The sequence below is a fragment of the Athene noctua genome, chromosome Z (genome assembly GCF_965140245.1).
Source record: "Athene noctua chromosome Z, bAthNoc1.hap1.1, whole genome shotgun sequence".
Lineage (NCBI taxonomy): Eukaryota > Metazoa > Chordata > Aves > Strigiformes > Strigidae > Athene > Athene noctua.
The window spans coordinates 9,646,594-9,669,157 of NC_134077.1; the positions used below are offsets into that span (position 1 = coordinate 9,646,594).

The 22,564-nt window shown below is 41.5% G+C and overlaps 1 protein-coding gene across 10 annotated transcripts in view; it reads left to right on the forward strand.

The window, feature by feature from the left end:
- Positions 1-22,564, forward strand: part of CELF4 (CUGBP Elav-like family member 4) — a 714,868-nt gene that overhangs the window by 670,737 nt on the left and 21,567 nt on the right. For all 10 annotated transcript variants that reach the window (XM_074932824.1, XM_074932826.1, XM_074932823.1 and 7 more), the window contains exon 12: positions 18,503-18,669. In XM_074932824.1, the coding sequence (XP_074788925.1) occupies positions 18,503-18,630 (128 nt within the window). In that variant the 3' untranslated portion in view covers positions 18,631-18,669. The remainder of the gene's footprint in view (positions 1-18,502; positions 18,670-22,564) is intronic.

The following is a 22,564-nucleotide window of genomic DNA, read 5'->3' on the forward strand; positions in this document are numbered from 1 at the left end:
TCACAATTATTAAAACCTCTGTCTTTTATTTCCCCCTCTATCCTGATGTATCTGTAACATGGCCAAGTGCAGACCACACTTGTCCTTCCCACTCAACAACACCTTGTCTATCCCCATGACTTGAGCCTCCATCACACAAACCATATCAGCAGCTCCTTGAGTTTCTCCTCAGGCGCTGCCTTGTCCACCCTCTCTATTCAGACTTACTGATTTCACCTTCACAGCTCTTCACTGTTCTGCCCTTCTCCTTTCTCACTAGTCCTTCACTCAATGCCCATCTGACACCTGTAGCTTCTTCCCACGCACTTCTTTTACAACCAGCATGTTTCTTCTACTGGGCCATGCTGTCCATTTCCAGTGAAATGGCAGGATCACAGTACAAGTCATTGTCTCTCTCAGGGAAAAATTACACTTAGTCAGACACTACTTGAAGAGAGTGACTTCCATTCTCATAGCAGGCTGACCTAGGAAGTCTTGCACAGAGGCACAGTGTGCCACAGCCTGAATGTCAACTTCTGCAGGACCCTGGAGCTTGTCTCTGAGCAAGGCAAAGACTGCACAGAGTCTCTCACTTTCCTACTGCAGGGGTGTAAGTTATTCTGCGTGTATGCTACATGTCAGAGGACATGAAATATATTTATGTGCTGGTCTCAATGGTTCTGGTGATTTCCTCTCAGTAATGCAGATAATTTAAATGTGATCAGTTTGTGTACAGACAAAAAGAAAACGAATAAAATGACACTATTGTCTGCTAAGGCAAGTAGTCAATGTGAGAAGAGCTGTTATTCTCACTGCCCACACATGGCTAACTTTACCTCTATTGTAGGGTGACACTACAATAGAGTCGTAATTTCAGGAGCACTCACTGGTTTTGCACAAGACACATTTTAAGAAGGCATCTGAAGATGTTAAATTAGTGAAATACAGAGACAAGACATGTTCTAGGAAAATGTTTTAACAGACAAAAGAGAGAAAAGGATAGATTTAGACAATATTAATTAGGAAGACATGACAGAAATTAGAAAAACGAGGACGTGGATGGAGCAGCAGAGGCCAAATGGTTACTCCAAGGTGTCACATAAGATGTAGATAAATTAAAGCTGGAGGAATTGCTTTCCTGGTGCACTTAGAAATTCATTCCTCCAGTCACCGCTTTCTGAGAGCAGTAAGCACCTGGATCTGTCTGCTCTTTGCATGCCATTGAGCAGCAGACACTGTCAGACCAGTTTTGCTCCTTGCACTCGCTTTGACCCCGACATCTGTCCTCTTGGCATGTGCCTGTTCCCCATACCTGCTGCTGTGGCAGCTTCAGCTTCTCCCCATAGGACAATGACTCAGGGAGGCTGTGAAGAACCTCCCTTATGGCCACAGAGGCACTGTGGTTTCCCTCCACTCAGCTCAATGCGGTCTGACACCCCAGGTGTGAACAACCACAGATGCTGGATGTTTTTCTCCTTTTCTATGCATTTCAGATGGACTTTCACACTGGCAGAAGGTATGTCCCACCCCCTTTTGAAATGTTCCACATTAAATGTAGGAAGGAGAATTCTAACTCTGACTACAGACTTCAAGGGCTTCTTAGGACTATAGATTTATACAGCCTAAAGGAAACATCTTGTTTGACCCTTGGTACAGCATAGACATTTTTTCATTCCAGATTCCTGCAGGGAGTACCACTTGAAAGTTGCTAGTGAGCCACCCCATTTAATAAAACATCCAGTCTTCTCTGAAGATGCCAGAAGAGAGAAAATAACGTCACTTGATGAGGATCATAATAGTTAGCTACCTTTGCTGTTAAAAATTTCTATTCCCTACTAAACTTCTTTCGGCTTCTAGCTTATGAAAAGAGACAGCGAGCCAAAGGAGAAAGATTAAAGGTGAGAAGAGCAGTGAGGAATGAGGACTGGACACAGGATGGGGTGAAGCTGAGAGAAGGGCTGAGGGATGGGGAGAGCTTGTATCATGTTATGAAAAACACGCTGTGGTGGTTCATGACTGCAGTGTGGTGGCAGAAAAGTGGAGTGGGAGATGCAAGGCCGCAGGCAGGTTGTGACAGTCTACAGAGTTTCAACCTGGAAGTTGAAACAGAAAGAAGAAAGAAGCACTAAGACTCAGACACCCGCAAAGCTGTGCAGGGCCCTGGGACCTGGGGCATTGCAGATCAGGTCTAAAGGGCATTGGTATCACTCCATAAGACATAGGAGTAGAAAAACAGACCCTGAAGTACATCAAAAGAATATTGTTCAGCACGTGCTCACAATATGACTTCAACATGCCTTGCCAAATCTGGCAAGTTTTCATTTAATAAGAAAAACCCCACAACTCTCCTTAAATTCATCCAGGTAAATGGGCATGTCCAGGATTAAGGTGATGTAAGGGTAAGAAATTCCAGTTGCATGTTCCTGCCCCATGTGGGCTATCATGGGTCAACCTAGCTGTGTGCCTTGGGTTCCCCTTCTTGTAGCAGCACACTAACTCCTTTGCAGAGGGCTTTAGGATCCATGGTAAAGAGAGTTATTTATCAGCTCAAAGTTTTTTGGCATTTCTCTTCTGATTCTTCTTTTTTAAATAGGAAGATTCTCAATAGACAGAAGAATTATTAGAAAGCACTTGGGGGAGAGGTGAAGCTCTTCTTGCTGCTGTTACCAGTGTTATGATTAAATCTGATTAATTTTCTTTTTGCTTTTAACTGAATTCCAAATTTCCTAAGAAAAGTCTCTACCCAAGCCTTTCTATACCCATGGAATTAGGCTATGTCCTTTACTTTGCATTTTGCTTCAGGTCCCTAAACGATATCAGACTGTCATTCCCATATAGCTGCAGCTAACAGACCAAAGCTCAGAGTGTAATGGAAGAAGCCACTGATTTGAGTGCCTGAGTTGAGACAATATGGGAACAATTCTATAGGCACGTTAAGCATGCCTGATGCCTGTGATGTTTCAGTTCAGATGAGCACTAGTTTGTTGTGGTCCTCTCCACTCTGAAGGACCTGGCACAGACAGACAGCCAAGGAGAGATTCATGAGATGTCCAGCTTAGTTGGAAAGTAAGCCCAGGGGGGAGGACAGCGTTAGAGGGGTGCTTAGGGCTCCCAGAGGAAAGGAGAAGGAGGCACAAAAGTTTATTATTTGCTAGCTACTCTCTGTTATACTCCAAAGCAGCCAGGGTCTGAGACTTCAGGTCTGCAGAGTAAAGATGAGACTCTTCTCCATCTGATAAGAAAAAAAGTTGTGTGAGTAAGAAAGAGAAGGAGCTGTTCATCAAACTCACTGAACAGCACCTCCAGCCATTGCAGTTTGTTGGGGGAGGCTTTAGGGGGAGGAGGAGGAGCAGGAGAAGTATTAGGGCTGTGAGCCACTATTCATTTACAAACTATAATTAATTTGATGTTTAGATTAATTTCTGATGCACTCTCAAAGGTGCACTGAAAGCATTTTTCCTTTATTATAATGTTGATTGCTTATTGGGGAGATAAATCTAACTGTCAGTTATGCACTGACTTACCAAAACTTTCAGACCAAGCAAGCATGTATGCATAAGGAACAGCTGTTTGCAACTCTCCAGTTAAAGGGACAGCTCTGTCTTTTCCCAATAACTCACATTAAAGAAAATCTATACATTGTACGCAGGGACTTCTGCTTTCTTTTGTAGGAAATCTATGCACTGTATACAGGGACTTCGGCTTTCTTTTGTAGCTTAACAATTTATTAGACAAGAATAGGTTAGCAGAATCCATCTTCTATTTATCTGTCAGTCAATGTGCCTATCAGTGTTCTATCCATCTCTCCACACAAGTGATAGAGTCCATCCAGAATATTTATAAGTTATGGATGTGTTTGTACATGCCTACTCACATGCACAATTATACAATCATTTAAAATTATTTTATTCATAGGATAATAATATGGAGGAACTCATTACTGCAGGGTCTTTGTGGCTACTCATTTAATGACCTTCAAAGGGGGAATGGCCATTTACATGACTAATTGAAATTAGCAATGTTAAGAGTTAATTGCAGAAGAAAGAAAAAATTAAAAAAAACCCAAAACTTTATAAAGTGATTAAAAACTTAATGCTCTGGTCTTCAAATCAGTCCATCAGCACTGGGACCTAGGAAAAAAACCTGACCAGGCTCTCATGTGCTTGCACAGCATGCTGTCTGCTGCCAAATCCTCTAAAAACCCTTTGACACTAGATAGAGTAGGTCAACCTGAATAGTCTATGGCTCATCCCCCATGTGCTCCAAGGATATTAATAGTTTTAAATGCAAACATCCCCATGTGTAGAAATGCCAGAGGAAGGTCTCTGCTGCTACTCTCATTCATGTCAGAAGTTTCTGTTCAGAAGTCAGAAATAATGACCCCTCCAATGGGCAGGCCCATTTCTGAATTCAAGGCAATTGATCTGCAGAGCACAGACTTACCACGTACCACTCTTGTGAGACTGCAGACCCACTGCAGCATTTTGGCTAACGATTACATCTGTTTTTTTGTTTTCCCAAGACCTCTCTGATGCAAGGTGAATTTCAGCTGTAGAATGGATGAGTCTCTATCAATCCATCCAACCATCCATCTGTCCCCTCGTATATCTATATTCAACTTCTTTATATCCATCTATCCTGTTTCATTCACTGCACAGGACTGTTCTTCAGCATTTTGAAGTCTAGCTAGCTAGTTACTGAGCAGCTGTTCAATAGATCCTCACAGCTCCGTGCTTGGCCTCAGGCCTTCCTTCCCGCACAATATTCAAACACTGCTATGAATATGAATTTATTATTATTTCCTCATCTGTTTTCCTAAGGCCCTTCCCAGCAGAGCATTTGAGAGGTTCACAGAGCTAAGTAACAGAATTTTCAGAGTGCTCATGGTGTCTTTGTTTCACCCAGGGGATGATGAGGCATAGAAAGATATTCAAAAGTATTTATTAATCTTGGATGCTTAATCTGAGATGCCATGAGTCTGATCAGTCTGTTTGCTTGTTTTCTCAAAGTATTTAGCACAATCCAGTGTTTATGTTCACTTCAGATGCAGGTACAGGCAGCAGCCTTTCTGCCAATGAAATCTCAGGTCACACACAGAGCACCAAGGAAAGACGAACACATAGTAAACCTTCATCTTCACTAGCAAACTAAGGAGGCTTCACATATCTGCCATAACTATCCATATCTTTTTAACATTTGTGTGCCTTTGGCTCCATTTTGGCCATGACAGCTCATGGCTGGATGTTGCTTGGGCATGGCTCAGCAGTGACAAGGGCCAGGGACTGTCCCTAGACAGCAGTATAGATAAGACCACCCTCTTTTGAGGGATGAGAGTTTAGGCGTGTAGATACAAGCCTTTTGCACTCAGAGCCTGCCCTATTTTATTTACTAGTAGAAAAATAACCTGGGAAATCCTGTTAAAGGAATTTCATTATATATGATATACCCAGCATAACTGCGATGTCATAGCAGAAACAGGGATCAATTCCAGTTCTCCAAGGCAGCATTTGGTTGTACAACTACAAAACCATCCTTTTCCTGCCTTATTTACTGTCTACATTCCAACACTTGCAGTAATGAGTCTGATACATTGCCATTTTCCTCACCCTGTTATGTTATTCATTCTCTACAGTAATTAAAACAAGGAAGCCATGAAAAAGAAAAATACAGATATGTGTGGTTAGTAGCAATGCCTTAATGCATATACAAAACAATACAGAATTAAAATTTTATAGGTAACATCATTTCTTGCATTTCTAACTCGAGTGCTTCATTTTGCAACCTTATCACTCTTTTAATGTATTGGTACATGTGATATCTTCTCTTTTCAAGTAAGCAAACCAAAAAAAAAAAAAAAATAAAAAAAAAAATCCCCAGATGAGATTAACATCTTCAAATAGTATATATTGACATCTTCAAAAGTTGTCATCAGAGTAACAACCTGCAGATCCCCATAAAAATATCTATACCTTTCTTAACCATTTCTAGTTTCATCTATCTCAAATCCCCAACCAAATTAAACACCATCTCCACTCTCCCCAGTCTTGATCTGTCATACATCAAATATGTATAGGTTTGTACATTATATATGTACTATTTATGTATCTATTTCTGCAATAACAAATATTTCTGGAAGTTATTAAAAACAATGAAAACCACTGAAAAAGTGGATTGAATTTTGGCATCCTGCTCCAAAGCTTGCTGGCCTTCAGGGTGAAAAAGCTTTTCCTTATATCCAATCTGGACCTCTCTTGTTTCAATTTATGTCACTTGTCTCTCATTTTCCCACCATGCACCACTGACAATTATAGAATCATAGAATATCTCACGTTGGAAGGGCCCCATTAGGATCATTGAGTCCAGCTCCCTGCTTCTTGTCAGACTACCTAGAACTAATCCATATGACTAAGAGCATCATCTAGAGGCTTCTTCAACCGTGACAGGCTTGATGTCATGACCACCTCCCTGGGGAGCTTGTTCCATGAACCAATCACCCTCTCACTGAAGAACCTTTTCTTAATGTCCAATCTGAACTTGTCCCGATTCAGGGAGACTCTCTCTGTCTTCTTGCTCTCACAGGGCAAGTGCTCCAGCCCTTGTCTGTCCTGATGGCTCTGTGACGAATATACTCCACTTTGGCACTGTCTTTCTCCTATGCTGGGGGAAAGGGTTGCCCAGAACTAGATGTTCAGGTGTAGTCTAATGAGTGCTGAGTAGAGAGAAGGGTAGTCGCTATCAACTGGCTGTGCTCTTGTTATTAGAGCTCAGGATGTTTTTGGTCTTCCTTGCAGTCCAGGGCACATCTCTAATGAGATCCTCAGTGATGTAACCCATGGAAAACCTAGAGACAATGGGACTCCACCCCTTTCACCAGCTGAGCTTCAGTGCCCTTCATATGTAGCAAGGCATGTTTACTGTTATAAAAGGGAAGTGGTGCATCTAAGAGCAGTTGCTGTCTTTGGCTACTTCACAGGTAACAGGTTTTCTTCATTTTTGGCAACATGACCTACAAATCTGTTTGTGTTCTGACCATTTAACAGTGAAATTATATGATTATACTAAAGATAAGCCTCTTTCCAGAAATTGTGAAGTATTTACCCTGGTTATGGTTCATCTTATGACATGGCTGAACAGGGTCCAGAATGATTATTGTGTTACTGGGCCTTTAAAAATTGTTATGAGAGAAGAATTTTTGCTACTTGACTTTAGGAGTCAATGCAAGAGTCACTTTTTTTAAGAGCAACTCATACTTTTACCCCATTGCTTCAAATTAAGATCGTCCAAATTATCAATAACCATCCTGCCTTTCTCAGGTCTTCAGTTTTTCTAATCAAAGGCACTTTCATAAATGTGTTTTCCAGCAATATTCTGACTCCCCTTATTTCAGTAATAAAAACAAAAGCTTATTTTCCTTTCTCTTACTCAAGAGTTTAGACAGGTCGTTGGGCAGGGGCCACAGAAGCCAGAATTATATCAGGCTTCAGTTAATCTATGATAGAATGAATGTAACTATTCTGAGGGACTGCAGAAGGCACTTCTCAGAGATCTCCAGGATTCAGTATACTCTTCTGAAGGCCATTAATGGTGAATGCTCTGTTGACAGACCCACAGGAATTTATCAATATCTGTGCTATAATATGAAGGTGCTTCAGTTCTATTGATGTTCATAACAGAAGCCAGCTGATCATTTCTCTTCCATTGTGGATAGCTGAAAACACTGAGGTCTCACATTGACACTGAAAGGACCACAGATACAACAGCTGGTTGGATCTGAACGGCATGTTATCTTCCAGCTTAAAATGTACTTGTATAATTCTTTCCTTTCTTCTCTTGGTGCCTAGCATAGTTCAGCACCAGTTCACAACTTCCTGGTCTAGATAGTAAGAGATTCTCTCTTCTCTTTTTGTTTCCCAATGATTTACGGCATATGAAAAGTTTTTTTCCTGTTGATTTCACTTCTATTTTTTTTAGCTGGTTTTCACACCTTCCATGGAAAGTAAAATATTGATTTGAAAAGTGTGGCCAAAATCTATTCATCACTACTTCTAGTTTCTAAATGGAAACTTCCAGACTGTCCCACAAGGGAAGCTTCAAGTCTTTCTGTATTTGTTGGGTTGCCCCAACTTACCCATAATGAGGTATCAGGTTGTGGCTTTCTAGATCAGATTTTTACTTCTTCTTCTCCCTTCAGAAGAAGTTAATCCTGATCAGGTGCCCTTGTTCCAGATGTATGTATGAGTCAAAATCCTAGATGTGACCATGCAGTAATTTAAAGTGTTCAAATCCTAGTCTAATCTTAAATCTTAACATTGTGCTTTCAATGTGAGTCATGACAATAATTTCTGTACGAAATAAAAAATTTAAAAATAAAAACAATTACAAAAAAACCCCACAAAACAAAACAAAACCAACCAAATAGTTTGTGAAAGAGAAGACTCACAGGAAGAGAAGTCCTTTGTTTGAACTAACACATTCAGGGTCAACATCTACAGCTCTCAACCTTCAGAGAAGATACTGATTTTCTGAGGCATTAATTTAAGAGCATCCAACTGACAATACACAATAACAGGAACCACTTTTCTGTATGTTTCAGCTCGTACTGCCTCAATGTATAGAAGTAGTTCCACGCACAGGAAGATGGGAAGGTGACATAAGGAAGATGCTTGTCTATTTCAAGCTGCCTTCTGCACTGGGTGTTCTGACCTTTAGAGAAAGTTAATCATGCCATCTACTTTCACTCTTCATTTAATCTCCCCTTCCCATCTGTTCAGTTTTTCTCAGCTGGAAGCAAGATGAAGAACGAGTACCAGTCAGCTGTCTCAGTGGTCCGCAGCCCACACTTTGGGGCCATTTATTATAAGGCATTACCATCAATTGTCACCTCTATCATGAATGTTACCGCAGTCTATGCCAGATTAGTAGGCAAGAACTGATTTTCTTAATATCTGAAATGTGAAATGAACAATAGACAGACAGACAGATACCTACTCTCAGAAGGGACTGTTCTGATCCTTTGGACTGAACTCTGAAATAACATATGCCAGATACCTCAGCTCATGTGACAGGTTCAAACCTCCTGCTTGAGTCATACCATCTCTTTTAGAAAATCTCTTAATCAAGATTTCATGTGATAGGTGCTCCACTCCTATTGCTAAACAAGATGTTCCAAAATAGTTAATTACCTTCATATTTAAAAAATGCAGACTCAGTGTCTTATTTCCATTTTAAATTTGTCAAACGTCTGCTTCCATCCAGAAGAAATCATCAAACTCTTTTTTTTTCTATATTAAAAACCCCACATTCTATTAGAAATTATTTATATACTGTGGTCAGAAGACTGTTTAACCTTCTCTTCGATAAACTGTGTCAACTGTCATTACTTTTCAGACCTAGAATTAGTCTTATAGTTCTGAATAATTCTTAAAACTTACTTTTGTTGAGGAATCACCAGAACTGAGTGCAGAATTCCAGTAAGGATCTTTCCTGAGCCATACTGTACTGAGTCTTGGAACTCTGAGTATTTTAACATAATCCTCAGAGCTCATATATTTGGCTGTAATCATGACACACGTGCTCTTCTTGGAATCGGTTTGCTAGTGAAGAGTTACCCTTTTTATGAATGACCCACTTGCTTTTTCCTGTGGATACTTAATTTTGCATTTGGTTGGATTTAAATAAATACTCTTTAACTGAGTCCAGCCTACACAGTGACCCAGTCTACATGACTTACTTCTATCATTATTTACCACTTCACCATTTTTGTATGATTGGCAAATTTTACTGGTAACTACTTTAGAAGTCTTCCAGGTAATATGAGAAAAAGAATAGCACAGAGATTTCAGCATGCTCATTATTGTAAATCACAATTCACAGGCTTTTTGGTGGTCTCCCTATTGTCCAATCTTAAGAAGTTTGTTATAGGCTATTTTCATTTTCTGTGAAGAAGAGCTCTCTCAAATACTCTAGAAAAAATTAGGTAAACTCTATGAAAACTTAGTTTAATAATCAAACCTGCAATTTCATGGAATCAAGTTCATTTGATACATATTATTTTCCACAAAACCATGATGATTGATATTAATTTCACATCTCTTAATTCTTTGACATATCATCTCATATAAACATTTTCATAATTTTACTTAGGCTTATAAAAGATTAACTAAGTTTACCAGGTCATCTAGTTTACATCCTTAAAAATTAATAATAGATTTTTTTTTTCTGTAACACTTTGAAGGTTTTCTATTATTCCACAAATTTCTAAAATTAGTATTAATGGTTCAGCAAATTTCTGAGCCAATTCTTTGAATATCTAAGGTTCCAATTATCTCATCATGCAGATGTGAAATATTTACTAGCAGTTGTTTAGCATAATGGTCAGTTACTGACTGTTCATACGTTAATGGATGGATGGATGGATGGATGGATGGATGGATGGATGGATGGATGGAATGGATAACTGGATAGACAGATCACACTTGGACATGATTAAACATCAGTGGAAGGTTAAATATTCCAAAAAAGTCATCCAACCCTATTAGACACTGGAAAATAGCTGAAGTGCTATGCCCTTGATCTGCAGACGAACTCCTTTATTGAGTATTCCAGTACTCATAAATCACCTTACAATACAATACCTTACAATGCACACATACATTATAGAGCTACTTACATACAGATTGTATCCTGAAATTCTTTACAGCACTAAAAAATTGCAAGACAGCAGCTAGTACATCGTGTAAAGAACATAGCAAGGTAAAGACCTTGCAAGGCAATTAAAGGAAAACCTCCATTCTCTGATAAGACTAATAAACATGGAGAAAGAGAAACTGAACAGTCCTAGGAATGAAATTAAGTAGCAAGGAAGTGCTGAGGAGTAGGTGGCCAGCTCCCAATGGGAGGAGAGGGGCAGGACCTCCTCCCTAGCACCCTTCCCGTAGAGAAGACTCCCATGATTTGAACACCTTATTTTTGCCTTCCCAGCAGAAATGCCTCCCTGACTTTCCTTAGTTACTTTAGTAACTAAGTAAGGAACCCATGTGCTAAGGGGACAGTTATATTAATAACCCATTATATTAATAACTATTTCTTTAATTACCAAGCTTGGGGGAAGGAAAGGAGTGGGACCTCTGGTCTAACCAACTGCCAGTGCTTTCTGCAGCTTCCTCTATCTTAGTGGTGTAGCCCAGGCCTCCTCTTATGTCCTGGGCAGAAGCATTTTGGTCACAAGGGAAGAAAGGGTCATAGACTCCTCCTGTACTAATAACAAGCCCGCCTGCATGGAGTTTCTTCTCTTTCCCTGCATGGGAATTTGCCTTCCACAGACTGAAAGTCAGATCCTTGCTCCTCTGTTACCCTCATTTCCCTTTAGTGAGATGAAGATGTGTTGAATGACAAGAGGGAAAAGCTGAGAAGAATGACATCCTTTCCTGAGCTAGTGACTTTCATAAACTGGAGGCCAAGTAAGATCTCTCATGGCAGTCAGACAAATACACTGACAGCCAGGAGCAGAAAAAAGTATCTCTGGCCTAAAAAAAGCTAATAATCAACAATGTCTATTTGTTTCTGTTGCAACATCTTACAAAGTGCATCTCTGAGATGGTAGTTTTGTGCAGCAAGTATCTGGAACATAGATCAAAAAAGTCTTCTTAGTTCTAAGACAAGTTAAATATTTGTTCCTTTGACATTCCTCTTTTCCTTGTCTTGCCTGAGACCAGCCTAGTTACATGAGTGTTGCTTCTGTAGGAACATTTTAATTCAGATTCAGAATCAGAATTTGCTCCCAGTTCAGGAGTCTGGATCAAAGCTTGCATGTGGACCTGTCATTCTTCATGGCCTTGACTTCTGGTTTATGGGATGCTCAGTGTAGTTAGCAAGGCTTGGGCTCCATCCAGAGGAAAGCTTCTGCTGAAGAGAGGCAACATGTTATTCCAACCTGGTAGCAGATAATCAAAAGGCTGTTTTGCACATTAACCGCTAATTCTCCTTGCAGCATGCAAAGAGAAACAGAAAACTCAGAAAGACCAATTAGGGATCCATGGGAACCTAACGATTTGCTAATTCAGGACTGCACTTAGTGCACAAACTAATTCATGGCCATGCAGAGACACTACTCACTGTGAATGAAAAGTTTACAGTTGCAAAATAGTCTTCAAATGCACTCTGAGATAGATTGTTGATTCTCTTCTTTATCACTTCAGCTGATTAAAACAGAAGAACAGCCCTTGAGTAATATCAGTTACATAAAGCCATTGGCGATCATGCTGGTGTCATGAGAAGGGCATGAATCTCCCTGAGCATGCCCCACTACCAAGACATCCCATGGAAGAAATGGGAAGAAACCAAAGCACTTTCCAAGATGTTACCCCAGATTCTGCTTGCTAATCATTTACACAGTCATGTAGGAAAAGGGCAGGACAGGAGAAGTCATAGACTCCAACGTCAGTACCTTCCTGGAAGATGATGTGCAGAATTAGGAAGATCATATGCACTGAGCTACAGCCCTAGCAGATTTCTTCATTCTTTACTGCTTTGATAAATCATTTATTAGAACAGCCTTTTTACATAATCCCTGGGGGGAAAAAAAAAAAAAAAGAAAAAAGAAAAAACCCCCACAACATTCCCCCCATAAAATAGATTTATCACAAAATCCTGTCCTCCTACCAGCCATCTTCAACCAGAACATATATTTCTCTGATTATTAATTAACTGATGCACAGAAACAGCTTCAAGCTTTTTAACCTCTCCCTTTCTCTTTTGTCCTTCAAGAGTGTAGATGACAATACAGGGGTGGTGTTTAAAACACAGATAGCTTCTTGAGCAACTATAGTACTACCATCATACTTTGAGCCCTACTGTCACGGGCTCAAACATTAAAGCCATTCAGAAAGCAAGTATTTAAGCTATTTTCCCAGTACATACATTCCATTCCTAGTCATACATGTTTAAATCTGGCATAGCACACTGCCAGCATTGACGTGGAGAAGCAAAGATGGTTACCTGCCAATAGTGCACGTCACAACAACAAAAAAGTCATCTAATCTACCAGTAGGTATTTGATCTGAAAAGATAAAGGAATATGATAGTGTTAGCACAGCTTGTCTGCCTGTCTATCTGCCTATCCCTTAACACTGTGACATCTCAACTCTCAGGATAAGCCATAGCTTTTCTTCTATTTGGAGTCCCTCCAAATACCTTCAACAACATGAAATACAACTCCACATAAATAACAGGAAGGGGGAGAGCCAAACATACCAACAACTTCTGAGCATATCAAGCCCCCTGAAACTAAAACAGTGAAATGAAGCTAAAGGAATTAGCCGCTCTGTCCCTAGGATGTGCTCACAAGGAAAATGCACAACTATTGGCATTTTCCCTCGTCCTCTCTCCTCAGCCCTCCCACCCCATCCCCCCCTGCCCTCAGCAGCTAGCCAATGGAGATTTTTATATTACAGCAGTGGATATCAGGACAACTAAGAAGAAAAAAAATAAACAATCCAAATCTGGTCTAAATCTGTAGGTAACTAATACAATAACATCAGAGTACAAGTCGCAGCTTCATTATGTGGTCTAAATGAAATATAGTGAGCAAATGCACCTCTGATCTCTCTTATTAGTCCCATTTGTTAAAATGTTGTCTTATTTACAGCTTTACACAGAATGAGGAAATGGCCTTAGAATTCCATCTCAAAAACAAAGTAATAATAAAAACTAGTGTAGCTTTGTGAGTTTATTGAAAGCCAAGGTTCTTGCAGAGGTACAACTCTATCAGCATTTCAGCACCAGGGCTTATCACCAAACTAAAGGTCTAGGCAAAAGTAGACAAATGACCTGGTTACCCAGGATATGGAGAAGGCTGAGGTACTTGATTTTTTTGCCTCAGTCTTCTCTGGCCAGTGTTCCAGTCACACCATTCAAGATGCAGAAGGCAAAGGCAGGGACTGGAAGAATGAAGAACTGCCCGCTGTAGGAGAAGATCAGGTTTGAGACCATCTAGGCAACCTGAAGGTGCACAAAATCATGGGATGTGATGACACGCATGCGAGGGTCCTGAGGGAACTGGCAGATGAAGTGGCTAAGCCATCCATCACATTTGAGAAGTCATGTCAGTCCTGTGAAGTTCCCACTGACTGGAAAAGCAGAAACATAACCCCCATTGTTAAAAAGGGAAAAAAGGAAGACCCAGGGAACTACAGGCCAGTCAGTCGCATCTCTGTACCTGGCAAGATCATGGTGTGAATATTCTTGGAAAGTCTTCTAGGGCACATAGAAAATAAGGAAGTGATTGGTTACAGCCAACATGGCTTCACTACGGGCAAATCGTGCCTGACAGATTGGTGGCCTTCTACAACAGGGTTACAGTGTTTGTGGATAAGGGACAAGCAACTGATGTCATCTACCTGGACTTAATGCAAAATATGACATCCTTGTCTCTAAACTGGAGAGGCATGGATTTGATGGATGGACTACTCAGTGGATAAGGAATTGGCTGGGTGGCTACACTCAAATAGTTGCAGTCAACCACTCAATGTTCAAGTGGAGAGCAATTACAAGTAGGGCTCCTCAGGGGTTGGTGTTGGGACCAACGCTGTTTAACATATTTGTTGGCAACATGGACACTGGAATTGAGTGCACCTTCAGCAAGGTTACCAACAACACCAAAATGTGTGGTGCAGATGACATTCTGGAAAGAAGGGATGCCATCCAGAGGAAACTGGACAGGCTGGAGAGGTACACCTATGCAAACCTCGTGAAGTTCAACAAGGCCAAGTGCAAGGTCCTGCACATGGGTCAAGACAACCCCAAGCACAAATACAGGCTGAGTGAAGAGTGGATTGAGAGCAGCCCTGCAGAGAAGACTTGGGATATTAGTGGACAGAAAACTGAGTATGAGCCAGCAAAGTGCACTCACAGCCCAGAAATCCAACTGCATCCTGGGCTGCACCAAGAGAAGCGTGACCAGCAGATCAAGGGAGGTGATTCTCCCCCTCTACTCTGCTCTCATGAGACTCCACCTGCAGTCATGTATTCAGCTCTAGGGACCCCAGCATATGAAGGACATGAACCTGCTTGAGCAGATCCAGAGGAATCAATGAAGATGATCAGAGGGCTGAAGATAGGTTGAGAGAGTTGGGGTTGTTCAGCCTAGAGCAGAGTCAGCTCCAGGGAGATCTTATAGCGGCCTTCCAATACTTAAAGGGGGCTACAGGAAAGATGGGAGAGATGTAGTGATAGGACAAGGGCTAATGGCTTTAAACTAAAAGAGGTTAGATTTAGATTAGATGTAAGGAAGAAATTCTTCCCTGTGAGGGTGGTGAGGCCCTGGCACAGGTTTCCCAGAGAAGCTGTGGCTGCCCCCTCCCTGGCAGTGTTCAAGGCCAGGCTGGACGGGGCTTTGAGCAACCTGGGCTAGAGGAAGGTGTCCCTGCCTGTGGCACGGGGATTGGAACTGGACGATCTTTAAGGTTCCTTCCAACCCAAACCACTCTATGACTCTATAAAACAGACTTCCATCATACTTGTCAGCATTTCTGGTGCAGTTTCCATGCATTAGGAGTTTGATTCAGCAGTTAACAACCCTTCGGTGAGTGACTCACCCAGGCATTAATCAGTTAACATCTTATCTTGAGATGTTAGTCCCAACAACAGAACAAGGTAAATCCCACAATAGAGGTACTTTGATTTAAGCTAGGTGTCTGGCTTCATTGCAGTCAGCACTGGTCCTTGCTACACAGTGGGTGGGACTTGATTCATCTGAGCACAGCTAGGAGTGACCTGAAAAAAGAGAGAAATTGTGTCCTACACTCCACTGACTATATTGACTAGATCGCCACTGATTATTTTAGGGTGTCAAGGTTGTTTTCTCACAAAAGGATCCATGTGTAGACACACTCTAGATCTGCACCTTTAGTCAGAGGCACATTGCAACACGACCAGTTACAAGAGTAGAAATCAAAGTTCCCAGGCAAGCTAGGTTCTCTAAAGACATGACATAAGTAATTATCCAGCTGCAGCCAACTCAGCTTTGATATTTGGTAGCTGTGTCTGTATTAGTAAAGTAAATATACCTGGCACTTTCCCCTAGCACTGGAGCCAGCTGGCACAGAATGGCCCACACCCAAACTGTTAAATTCTCTTACTTTCCAGAATATCATGGCCACATCCAAGCTAACTACTGAAAACAGCCTCTGTTCTGTGCTAATACTCAGACTTTGTCCAGGAATTGTTTGGAGTTAGGCACAAGCCAAAACTATGTCAAGGACCTTTCTGAAAATTCAGTGGTACAGATGATTGGATTCCAGTTTCTCTGAACTTCCCTGGCACAGTTTTAGTTTACTGTTATAGATGTAACTGATGGGTCTTGGATGGAGTATTAGCAATTCAGAGGTGATTTTAAAAAGAAATGGCTTTCACTATATCCTATATTCAAAGATGTGAGGTGGCTAGACAGCAAAGTTCAAGCTGAAGCTCAAGTAAAGGATTTCCCAGCAGTATTTAAAGACTGAATCAACTCAGGTGACATCAGGAGGTGTTAAGTCTGTTCTTTTGCTGAAATCGAATCATAGGACCTTGTTGACTGATAGATTATTCAACTAGCCAAATGTAAACTGGGAACATTACCAGGTGCTTACTGGCTAATAAGAGATTGCAAAAGCAGATCCATTGTCATTGATTAATACTCCAGCTCATTACTCACCATAACTCTCCAGTTTTCTGTCTAGAGATTGATGACTGCTGTGAGGCTTGAACAACACTTTTGCTCACATCTTCAGAGGTGCAGTGTTGGTGCCTCATCATCCAGGTGGTTGGCAGGAAAACTGCATGGACAGCCAGTTACTTGGAGCTTTGGCTTCAAGAGAGGAGGATAAAGCGAGATGCCTGTTTATTCCATAGGCCTTCCTCTTAAAGCTACATCTGCCATACTCAGTAAACATGTTGTCTCGAGGCTAAGACCACGGGGTTTATGAACTCTCATAAAATTATGTTATTATCCAAAGGCAGAGAGTACAGCTTTAACGCAAGGGTGAGAAAGTGTGCTTGTGTGCAGGTGTGTGTGTGTCTTTTTCAAATGCAAGCCATCCTGTATCTATCACCCGTGAGACTTGTTTTCAAGGAGAAACTAGACCAGGAAGGAGGTGCTGCTGAACACATTCACAGTACAACCCAAGGGTGTGAGCCCTGCCTCTTACTGCTGTCAGGAGCAGGTGCATACCTGGCAGCAAATGCTCAGGATTAGCTTTTTGAGGGGCTCTCATACCATGTCTTCATTTAAGCCTGTCTATTGAGAGGCACTGGGTTCCTAGGGTTGATTTGTGCTGACAGAATTTTGCAGGGGTGGGGAAAACAGATGTCTTTGTCTGGAGTGCAGGCTGGTCTAGGCTAGTGTTACCCTCAGTTTGTGCTCAAAAATGTTGGCACACAGGGACATTTCTGGCAAAGGTAGCAGAAGTAATTCTGTGATGTGATTCTGTGATGGCCCCCTGCCTCTTTAATATCTCAGACTCATGGTCATCCAGATAAAGTCATATATAGTCTGATAAAGCCTTTTGCTGGAGCTAACATAAAAAAACCCCACACAAACCACCCCCCACCCCCCCAACTCCACCCAAAACTCACACCAAAAATCCTTCCCAAAGCTGAATGGATTAGATTCATTGCATCCTGTGTGGTTCTGACCTATCTTCGTTCTTCTGATCCCCAGAGAGCAAGTCTTCTATTGAGACAAAGAATGTAATTTTGTGTGGCCTGTAAATACAACATTCAGTCATTATAGGTGTTTCTACTGCTGGGTGTGCTCCATGGCTGATTGGATAATTTTCTGGCAAGATATGAAACTAGTTATGGGAACCATTTTAGGAAAGCACTAGTCTTCATCTTTTTCAACCGCAGAGTCAACATAAAGTCTGCAGAAACTGCCAGTTAATAAAGCTCCTTATACTGCTTAAGTGGCCAACAATCAAACTATTCATGCCAATGAATACCATAATGGAGAACTTATTAAATTCACGTTTTACTTATATTGCCATAATAAGGAAGTAGCAATAGGTATATCAGGTTGTCTTCACTGTGACTATAGGAAAGCAAAGGAAAGGTTATTCTGGTGAGTGAAGGAGGCTCTAAAGATTTGCCCAAGTCGTTGTGGAGGGAAAAAGAGTAAGACAGAGTGCCTTGAGACCATGCATCACATCTGCTGACACTGGGCTCAGAGGTGACCCAAATCTTGTCTGTGCTGTTACTGTGGCACCAACATTTGGATTCCCGTGCTTCACATAATCTTATGTTCAAGCTGGCACTCAGACCAGGCATTGCATCTTGGGACAATGATCTGTAGCAACTCCTCTTACCCTTCATTCCCCATTGGCAACCATCCTCTCCACATTCTCCTGCCCATCTGCCTGCCTGCTCACTGCCTCCCTCCCACTGCCCTCACCCCGTTCTCCATGTTCATTCTCAGTGGTCGTTGCATGTACGTGCCTTGGCTCCCTTCAGCTGATTAAGCCCCCTGCCTTGCCTCATGTTTTGACAGGCTTTGTGAGTTTTGACAATCCTGCCAGTGCCCAAGCTGCTATCCAGGCTATGAATGGCTTCCAGATTGGCATGAAGAGGCTGAAGGTGCAGCTGAAGAGGCCAAAAGATGCCAATCGTCCCTACTGAAGGGTTATGGGAACCACTGGATACAAAGCACTAGCACAGGTAACTGCATGGGGAAGGGGGTGTCAGCTGTGGTTGTAGCCTCTCTTTGTGTTATAGATCTTCAAAAATATTCAGCTCTGCAACCCTCTAGCTTCTGCCTTTTTCACTTAGGCCTCTGGCTAGAGCCACACTGCACAAATACTCACACACACATAAACCAGGAACCGTTTGTGTGTGTGTCTCTTTAGAAAAAGAGGTGGAAGGATGCTTAACGAGGGATGAGCCAAGTTCCCCACCCCAGGGGCATCCTGCATCTCTAGAAAGTCTTCCTGGTGACTAGAGGAGAGCCAGCAGCTGTCCTGAATCCCCTTGCTCAGCCAAAGAGAGCATTTCTGGTGGCTGAAGAAAATCTGCAATTAAGAGATGGGACTGGGCTGCAGTTTAATCCCAGGTGACTGGACTGGGACAGTGTTTGTCTCAGTAGCTCTGTCTTGCAAACGTTTCAAAGCATTCTTCATTCTTCATGCGGTATAGTCTGTATCCAACTTCATCCCAGCATAATAACTTTATGTAAATATGTCTTTCTGACAACTAAATAACCCCTAATTTTTTTCTTCCCAATCCCAAGAAATTAACAGAAGGATCCATGCTCACTTCTTGCTCAGTTACTGTTAACTTCTGTGTGTAGATAAAACCAAACAAAAGCCAAGGAAGCTTTTCCTGATCAGAGGACCTAGGCAAATCTGAACATGGGTCTGGTTGTTAGACTCATCTGCTCTGTGTTGTTGGAAAGGAGCCTTGATGCTCCAAGGAAACTTCTGATATATGTAACAGTGTCAAAAATATCAGAAGACGCAGCTTGTTTTGTTGGAATCCCAGCCTATCACCCATAACAAAAATGAGATATTTCCAAAAATAGAAACATTTTTCACCACTGGCTGGTTTTTCCATTAGATTTCTTTAAGAAACAGAAATATAAAACTGTAAGTGTTTGTTACAGAGACAGGAGGTCTCCCTCTTTTTAAAACTGTTCCACAGCAGAGATTTCCCAATAAACCCAGGACCCAGGGTGGGCCTAAGCTCCAACAGGCAGTCTGCACTCCCAAATTAGTGACAGAGAAGTGGGTTAGGTGACCTTTCTAGGCCATTACAGACATAATGTCCAAGATTCAGTGATTTTGATTCAGGGGGTTTTTTGATCCATCCAAGGTACAGGCAGGAAATCTCTATCTTCAACCTACTGGTATCTCCAGTATCTTTGAAAAATTTATTGTTCTGCTCTTCAGAGCTGTATCCTTTCCACTGAGAATTATTGAATGGGATCAAAATGTCTTTGAAAGAGATGCTGCACTGAAGACAACATGAAGTGGATTAGGAAACCTTCCAATAAACATATTAGGTCCATGTGCAAGATACAGCCTCCATAGTTTAGACTCTCCTTTATATGTGACTATGTGAGATAACTGTGAATGCATTTTCCCTCTTCAAATACCTCTTTTCTTTTCCTTGCTTATGACAAGGCCCCTTGGAAGCTTGAAACCAAAATGTGTTTCCGTATCCAAATGCTTTTTGCTTCATCACACTGGCTTTTTACTGCAGGTTTTGCTGGGGGAGAGTGGGAGATGCATGCATGCAATTTTGTTAAAGCAGGGACTGTCTTTGTCGGGGAGATTTTCAATAACATCTGCAAAGGGATCAAGGAACACAAGCCTATTCCTAGTTGTCTGGCACCAAGCAATAACTTTATATCATAGCATAGCTGTGATCACTGAGGATATGCTTGTTTCTTATAGTCACGTAAGAAAGTGCAGGGCTGTAGACACCTGTGCATTAAAGATTCACTGGTATGAGTCTATGGTCTTTTCATTATCATGGATCATTGTGAACTGCTCTGCCTCTACCTTTTCATGATCAAGCTGATGACGAGGTCTCAGCTTGTTTCCTATAAAAAGATTATTCAGTAGTTGGACTAAGATTTGTTGTTCAGGGTTTTTTTTCCCCAATAAATTATGTACAAAGGAATCAGCGCATAAAATGGCAATAAAATTCCATATCTCTCAGAGGTTTTTTTTTTTTATTTCTTTTGCTTCTGCAAAGCAGAAGAAGAGTCTTTCATTGCCACTTCTGAATAGGAAGTCCTTTAGCCTTCCTGGCTTTTACTTCGATTTTAATGCTCTGCTGTCCAGTAAAATCAGTTCAGTTGTTACCACCAGATCTCTTCCATGCTCTGCTTATAAGAGCCTTTATTAGCGATACAGAGTCCCTATCAAAATGAAGTAAATGTAGCTCAGAAGTCCTTATTCTCTACTAGACTCCCACTTTGGTGAGCCTGTTGCAGGAGCTGAAGACGAACCTGTCTTTTAGCAGGAGAGAGTTCTCCAGGAAAAAAAAATGTGTGTCTGTTTTTTTACACCTAACAAAAGGAGTTGGCCAAGTGCATGTGGCTCCAGAAGGACACTGAAGGACCATATCCCAGGGAAGGATCTCATTTAGCACAAGGAGTACCATGCCAGTTTAGACTGAAGAGGACACTTGGTGACAGCAAGGATAGCCAGAAGCTCAGAAGGGTGTAGATCCAGCTCTTACTTCAGCTTATCTGCTTTCTAGTGCTCAAAAGCATACATACCACCACCCTAGAAGCAGATAGAGGATTTTTAGTCATGATGGCCACAAGTCAGCTTCCTGACTTCAACACAGGGCTGCGCTCTCAGTAATAAGACTTACTTAGACATAGGTCATTTGTTCTTCGCTCAGCGCAGTGTAATTATACCCCTGTGGCTGGTTTGATGTGGAACTTGCTGTCAGCTTCCAAAATACCACTGGAAGTCTCTGATTTTCCGATTTGGTAGACAGTGACATTGCTGCACAAGATGTTTCCTGAAAACGCTAGGACAGAAGCCAGCTAGGCCTATGGGTACAGCACAGATAGCTATTGCAAAGCTTGAGGACAGACAGCTCCCTTAACTGTCAGAAACACAATAACCCCTGTTTGTCTTTTATCTAGTTTTACTTTGGTCACAGCTCTTCAGGGTCCTTAATTCCAATTTGAAGCGTGCGCATACCCATATTGACATTAGGGCAATTACTCAAGTGCTTCAAGAGGATACTCAAGAAACTTTTTAATTGGAATTTTTCTAAGGAAGAGCTTTGTTTTATTGAACTCCTTTCCAAAAATAAGAAGCAGCCAGAATAAAAATTAAAAAAAAAAAAAAAAAACACACCAAAACCCCAAACCAAAAACCAAAACAAAACCACAATCAGCACCCAGTTTTATGTAATCCACCAGAGTGTTTTTTTCTAACCAAGAAAGACAGATCTTCACACAGCTTTAATTCTGGATGCACTTTTTTTAAAACTTATAAATCTCTCTTTTGGGACACAAGCGGTCTAGGCCACAGTGATTTGAAGTTCTTTGTTTTCCTTGCAAGTACTCTGAAGTTGCTGTCAAACATTGAAAGGGTCTCTGTGATGTGGCAGATAAGCCTACACGCTGCAGCAAGCAAACCCCTGAAGAATTCAGATGGCAAAATATTTCCAAAATGGCTGCCTATGTTATCATTTTCTTTATAATTAAAAAGGTAGAGGAGAGAAGGCAAAAGTAAGAGAGAAGGATCCAAAATCAATATTACAATTTCAATATTCTATTACAAATCCCCCCTCAGGAGTAGGAAGTAAGGATTCAGAGGCACTTCATGTGCTTCTCAGATAGTAAATGTGCAAAATAATGAAGAGAAAAACACCCTGAAACCCACAGGCCCCTTGGGTGGCCATTCCTATGAGCCCTTAAGCACCCTGTGGTATGGCAAAGTTGCAGGTTCAACCTGCAGTGCCTGGGGATGCCCAAGAGCCCTCTGCACCGTGGAGGGTTGGTAGAACAGGCAGAAAGACCAGCTCTTCTTATACTCCCCGTGGGAGCAGAAGTGATCAGTGTGATTCCAGACCTCCGCACTGGGTC